The 6,444-nt window shown below is 62.4% G+C and overlaps 1 protein-coding gene across 1 annotated transcript; it reads left to right on the top strand.

The window, feature by feature from the left end:
• The first annotated feature begins 1,404 nt into the window (after positions 1–1,404).
• Positions 1,405–6,003, top strand: TRIM47 (tripartite motif containing 47). Its single transcript, XM_053910619.1, has 6 exons — positions 1,405–2,135; positions 3,342–3,437; positions 3,662–3,892; positions 4,048–4,246; positions 4,674–4,748; positions 5,017–6,003. The coding sequence occupies exons 1-6, from the start codon at positions 1,455–1,457 to the stop codon at positions 5,655–5,657; spliced, it is 1,923 nt and encodes a 640-aa protein (XP_053766594.1). The 5' UTR covers positions 1,405–1,454; the 3' UTR covers positions 5,658–6,003.
• Positions 6,004–6,444: the final 441 nt, after the last annotated feature.

The following is a 6,444-nucleotide window of genomic DNA, read 5'->3' as shown; positions in this document are numbered from 1 at the left end:
CAACTTGCCCTTTTGTTAACATCTTACATGACTCTGGTGTACCTGTCACAGTTCCAGAGCTTATGTGGGTACATTCTCATTCATCATATTCCACAATTCATGCAGATTTCCTTGCTTTCCCCCAATGTCCTTTCTCTCTTTCGGAAGCCCATCCAGGGATACACATCATCATATTTTGTTGTCACGTCTCCTTAGTATTGTCTTGGCTGTGACAGTTGCTCAGCCTTTCCTTGTTCTCAGTGACCTTGACCATGTCTGGGAGTACTGGTCAGGTATATTGTAGACTTTCTCCCAGTTGGGATTTGTCTGTTTTCATCATGATTAGAAGGGAGGTATGGGGTTTGGGGGGGGAGGAAGACCACCTCCTATCAAGGGTGCTTATTATCAACAAGACTTATCACTGTTGATGTTGAACTTGACCCACTGGCTGAGGTAGTGATTGTCAGGCTTCTCCACTGTAAAGTCGCTCTTCTGCTCCCCTCGGGAGAAAGTTACTCTGCACAGCCCCCACTCAACGGGGTGGGTAGTGAGCTGCCTACAGAAATTATGTGGACTTCTTCTGAATGGGAAATCTGTCTATTCTCCCCCAGTCATTTATGTATCCAGTCGTTTATGTCAGCACGGACACATGGGTGTTTATTTTATACTTTGGGTTATAACCCAGTGTTACTTCAGTTACTTTGTTGCCATTTCATTTTTGTCAACTTAACATTATTAAAGTATAACTTACATACAATAAAATGCACCACTTTAAGTGCATAGTAAGATGAACCTTAACTAATGCCTCCACGTGGGGCACCCCCACCCCTAGCCCCAGGCACACCCAGGTGCCCACGAGTGTCCATGGACGGGGACTGGATTCCACAGACAACGGCTTGGAGGATGACATCAACTTCCCATTTCAGGTTTAGAAAAGTCCAAGTTCCCCACCGGGGTACAGAGAGTCGCTAAGGGGCGAAAACGCGCGCAGGTCAGCAGTTATTTCTGTGCAGTCAGCAGCTCCGGAACTTTGCTAACGGGGCAGAGCAGGGGGCTGAGGATGAAGGTGCTGGCGTGACGCAGTGGGCTAGCCGGGCTGCCCATGCCTGGGGGAGGCTTGGAGCAGTAACGGAGGGGTGCACTCCTTCCCAGCTTCCTTCGAGTGTGTTCCCCCTCGCATTCTCTGTCCCCCGCCCTCTCTCACACACACCTTGCAGCAGCGCCCGCCCCTGGACCCGCGGGCCCAGGAGACCCTCGGAGTCAGGCCGGGCCCAGAGGCGGCCCAGCGCCGTCAGAGCTGGGGCCTGGTGTCGAGAACCCGCAGGCGGGCCTGTGGCGCTAGGGGGCGGTCCGAGCCGAGGACAGGCGGGGACGGGACCCTTGGCCTGTGTCCCAGGGGGTGGCGCCCTGGCGCGAACGGTCTGGTCCCTCCCAGCCAGGAGCAGAACAGGCGGCGCCGGGGCGGCCGCGGAGCCATGGACGGTAGCGGGCCCTTCAACTGCCCCATCTGCCTGGAGTCGCTGCGGGAGCCAGTGACGCTGCCCTGCGGCCACAACTTCTGCCTCGCCTGCCTGGGCGCGCTCTGGCCGCACCGCGGCGCGGGTGGAGCCGGCGCATCCGGAGGCGCCGCCCGCTGCCCGCTGTGCCAGGAGCCCTTCCCCGACGGCCTGCAGCTCCGCAAGAACCACACGCTGTCCGAACTGCTGCAGCTCCGCCAGGGCTCGGGCCTCGGGCCCGGGCCCGGCTCGGCCTCGGCCCCGGCTCCGTCCCCCGAGCCCGCGGCTCCCAGCGCGCCGCCCAGCGCCCCAGAGCCGTCGGCTCCCTGCGCGCCCGAACCGTGGCCCGCGGGCGAAGAGCCGGTGCGCTGTGACGCGTGCCCCGAGGGCGCCGCCCTGCCCGCCGCGCTCTCCTGCCTCTCCTGCCTCGCCTCCTTCTGCCCCGCACACCTGGGTCCGCATGAGCGCAGCCCCGCGTTACGCGGTCACCGCCTGGTGCCGCCGCTGCGCCGGCTGGAGGAGAGCCTGTGCCCACGCCACCTGCGGCCGCTCGAGCGCTACTGCCGCGCGGAGCGCGTGTGCCTGTGCGAGGCCTGCGCCGCCCAGGAGCATCGAGGCCACGAGCTCGTGTCGCTGGAGCAGGAGCGCGCGCTCCAGGAGGTGGGGCGCGGGCGCTGCCGGCGGGTCGGGGAGGGCGGGTGACTGGTCGTGCCAACCGGCTGAGGGTCGTGGACCGCCCCCTCCCCTTCCGGTGTTGGTTAATTTTCTCCTGCAACTTGAGGATCTTTGCTGTCCCTTCCAGCTGAGACAATGTCATCCGCTCGCTGTGGGACATTTCGTTTGAGATGGGATGGGCGGAGAGGACCCAGTGAGAACGCGAAAAGCACGCGGAGGGCAGTCGGGAGGGGGAGTCCCGTAGCCCAGGCGGGGCCCATGGGGGTCTGAGGCAGGAGGAGTCTGGTTTAGGCCCGCGGATCCTGGGCTGCTGACTCCCGCGGCACCACCGATAAGCCGGCCGGGCTCAGGCCGGTCCAGCTTAGATTTGCCCAGGGCTGAGGCAGCGGGCAGATGGGTGTGGCAGGGGACGGGAGTGCAGCGCGGCACACAGACCGCTCAGTCCGGCTGTTCCGGGGCCGTGGTGGGAGCGTCTGTGCGTAGTCGGTCCTGCTCCCTCCGCCCCCAGTTTCCTTTGGCCTCCAGCCCAGTCTTGGAGCCTCAGCCTTGGGATTTTCCGTCTCTCCTGCCTGGAGCCGTGACTCATAAGACCCACGGGATTTGCCTGGAATCCCCATTTTTTAGCCCTGGATTGGGGACACACAGTCTTTGGGGACAGGGATCCCCAGGACAGCTTAGTGCCCTCCTGTGCAGCCACTCCCTCCACCCCCGCTCTCTGCCTCTTCCCCACTGAAGGAAGCCCTCAAGTGAATGTCACAGAGGACCATAGATGACCTTGCACTTGCCCACTGACCAGAGAGGGGACGCAGACAACCCACAGGCACCTCTGGCATATTGTGGGGCGCCAAGGCCACTCCCCGCCCACATATAGCACTCCCAGGCCACCCACCCCTCTCCTGCCCCTGGGTGAGGCCTGGGATCCCAGGGCAGAGCTGTGGCCTCTGCCAGACTGTATTCCAGAAGGATGTCAGCCCTGGCTGGATAGTTCACTCAAGAGTGTTGTCCCAATGCGCCAAGGTTGAGGGTTCGATCCCCAGTCAGGGCCCAAGGAAAACTCGACCAATGAATGCATGAATATGTGAAACAACGAATCGATGTCTCTCTCTCTCTCTCCTCACCCTTTTCCCCTCTCTGTCTCTCAACTCAATTTTTAAAATTTTACATGACATTGAAGAAGGCTGTCATCCACAGGTGGAGCAGCCCAAAGTGCTGAGCGCTGTGGAGGACCGCATGGACGAGCTGGGCGCCAGCATCGCACAGTCCCGGCGGACAGTGGCCCTCATCAAGGTCAGGCCCGGCCCCAACCCTTAGCCCCTGCAGCAGGCGGCGCCGTCTGAGCCACTCCAAGGAAGCCTGTGCGCAGTGCAGTGCCCCGTGCTACCGAGCACGGGTGTCTTCCCTGACCGGGCACACGCTCCAGCTGGTCCCTCTGTCCCCCGGAGAGGGAAGGACGGGGCCCAGACAGGGATGGTCTTTGCCCTCACCACTGCTCCCACTGTCCTCCTGTGCAGAGTGCTGCCCTGGCAGAGCGGGAGAGGGTGAACCGGCTGTTTGCAGAGGCTGCAGCCACGCTGCAGGGCTTCCAGACCCAAGTGCTGGGCTTCATCGAGGAGGGGGAGGCCACCATGCTGGGCCGCTCCCAGGGCGACCTGCGGTGGCAGGAGGAACAGTGCAGCAGGCTCAGCCAGGCCCGACACAACCTCGGTCAGGTCCACGAGGCGGACTCTGTCAGCTTCCTGCAGGTGCGGGCGTGGGCGTGGGGGAGCAGGCAGAGGGAGGAGAAGGCAGTGGGGCCCTCACCGTCAGGGTCGCACCAGCTCTTGGCAGCAGAGCTGTCTCACCCCAGCTGGGAGCAACTAGGGCCTGCAGGGCTTTCATGGGCATTTGTCTGGCACAGGAGCTCCTGGCACTGAGGCTGGCCCTGGAGGAGGGGTGTGGCCCCGGGCTGGGTCCCCCAAGGGAGCTCAGCTTTACTAAGTCATCCCAAGCTGTGAAGGCGGTGAGAGACGTTCTGATGGCAGCCTGCACCAGCCAGCATGAGCAGCTGCGGGGGCTGAGCCGGGACGAGGACGGGCAGCAGAAGCTCAGCGAGGAAGGTGGGTGCCCGCTCCAAGTGACTCATCCCCCCCACCCCCGCTGGGCCTGGTGCCCACTCAGGAGTAGAGGACGGAAACTGTGTCTGTTGCAGGGTGGGACCCAAACCCACCAGCAGCCAGAACCACCACTGTGTAAGGACCAGTCAGCCGCCCTGGGCACAGCCTGAAGGGCAGAGGGGGCTTCCTTTAGGCCACTGTGACCAGAGGGGCGGGACCGGGAGTAAGTGAAGCAGGGGGCAGACCCCGAGGACCAGGCGTGCATGTGAACACAGGGTGCCCTGTTGGGGCGGTGTGCCTGCCCAGGAGGCCTGGGATGCTGGGGAGATTGGGGGTGAAGAGGGAATTGGGGTCACAGCCTTGGGAGGGGCTTAGCAGCCCAGTCCTGGGTTGCCGGGGAGATCCCCTCCCCACTCTCTCCTCTCTGCAGCTGATGCGGAGTCCCAGGACCCAGACAGCACGGGGGCCCTGGAGAGCGAGGCGCCCAGGGATTACTTCCTCAAGTGTGAGTAGCCCCTGGGCTCTGCCCTCTGTTCCCTCTGGGCCCTCCGATGGCTGCGGGGCTGGGCCCTGGCTCCCAAGCGCCTGGAGTCCTCTCCCTCGTTCATGGGGCGAGCTAGATGAGCTCACGGGGTGCTCCCCAGCAGGGCTGAGTAGTGCTGGCTGCAAAGATGGGGAGAAGCTGGGTTTGGGGAGGTGGGCACCTGGGGGAGGGGACATGCCGTCTGAGCCCAGCCCTGAGCTCTGCGTCTCTCTCCCGCCTGTGGGCGCAGTTGCCTACATCGTGGACCTGGACAGCGACACGGCAGACAAGTTCCTGCAGCTGTTTGGAACCAAAGGTGTGAAGAGGGTGCTGTGTCCCATCAACTACCCCGAGTCGCCCACCCGCTTCACTCATTGTGAGCAGGTGCTGGGCGAGGGCGCCCTGGACCGGGGCACCTACTACTGGGAGGTGGAGATCATCGAGGGCTGGGTCAGCGTGGGGGTCATGGCTGAAGATTTCTCCCCACAAGAGCCCTATGACCGGGGCCGCCTTGGCCGCAATGCCCACTCCTGCTGCCTGCAGTGGAACGGACGCAGCTTCTCAATCTGGTTCAGCGGGCTGGAGGCGCCCCTGCCTCACCCCTTCTCGCCCACTGTTGGCATCTGCCTGGAATACGCCGACCGGGCCCTGGCCTTCTATGCGGTACGGGACGGCAAGGTGAGCCTTCTGCGGAGGCTGAAGGCCACCCGGGCCCGCCGGAGTGGCCCCCCATCCTCCCCCATCGACCCGTTCCAGAGCCATGTGGACAGCTACTTTGCGGGGCTCTTCAGGACCAGGCTGAAGCCCGCCTTTTTCCTGGAGAGTGTGGACGCCCACCTGCAGATCGGGCCCCTCAAGAAGTCCTGCATCTCTGTGCTGAAGAGGAGGTGATGCAGGGGGCCCGGGCCGCCTGCAGCTGTCCCAGCTCTTGGCACGCCCGTGTCCCTGTGTCCCCAGCTTGTCCCATGGAAGGCACTAGCCTTGGAGTCCCACACATCCCCAGCAGTTCCACTTCTAGAGGCCTCTACCTTCCACATACTTGGCCTTCCACCTCTTGGGGAGGAGGCTCCCCAGACCCTTTCAAGGGCCTTTTAGGCCCTTCTCCCCTGCAGGCCTTGTTTCTGGGAGAGAGAGCCACAGCTGGGACAGACGCAGGCTACCCCAACCCCTCCTTTTCCAGGTTCCTAGGACAGTGCCTGGCACATAGTAGGTGCTCAATAAACATTTGTTGAATGAATGACTCCCTTTTCTATCCTTCTCTCCACCCACCAAGAATTCCTGGTGTTTCTCATCGTTCAAGAGCTGGTCTTGGAAGGCAGGAGGAGGGAACAGAGCTGCTGGTTCCAGGGGTCCCGTTGGAAGGGAGAGCCCTGGCATAGGAAGAGGTGGCCGAAACAGGGTGCCTGCCCTTTGAGGCAGCCGACTCCTTGGTTCTGGACTGGGGCAGTGGGGGTCCAGCTGCCCGAGTGTTTGCTTTGGGTGGCCTGGTTCCCATCAGCTATTTCCATCCTTAAGGGCACAGCCCGTCCTGGACCCGACTCATGGTGTTTGTGCCCAGGATTAAATGCGGACATCACCCCCCACCCTGGGAGCATGGCATGACTCCTGGGCGTGGGCAAGAAAGCCTGAGACCCACAGTTTCTTTCACACACACCTTCTCAGCCCATGAAGGATGGGA

This window comes from Desmodus rotundus, chromosome 9 (genome assembly GCF_022682495.2).
Source record: "Desmodus rotundus isolate HL8 chromosome 9, HLdesRot8A.1, whole genome shotgun sequence".
In the NCBI taxonomy this organism is placed as follows: domain Eukaryota; kingdom Metazoa; phylum Chordata; class Mammalia; order Chiroptera; family Phyllostomidae; genus Desmodus; species Desmodus rotundus.
This window is presented reverse-complemented; position numbering and strand designations above follow the sequence as displayed.

Bases quoted from the DNA above. Each gene is read 5' to 3' on its own strand.
- TRIM47 (XM_053910619.1), top strand. From the start codon at position 1,455: ATGGACGGTAGCGGGCCCTTCAACTGCCCCATCTGCCTGGAGTCGCTG. The intron at 4,247-4,673 runs GTGGGTGCCCGC...TCCTCTCTGCAG, and splicing joins GCAGAAGCTCAGCGAGGAAG to CTGATGCGGAGTCCCAGGAC. The intron at 4,749-5,016 runs GTGAGTAGCCCC...CTGTGGGCGCAG, and splicing joins CAGGGATTACTTCCTCAAGT to TTGCCTACATCGTGGACCTG.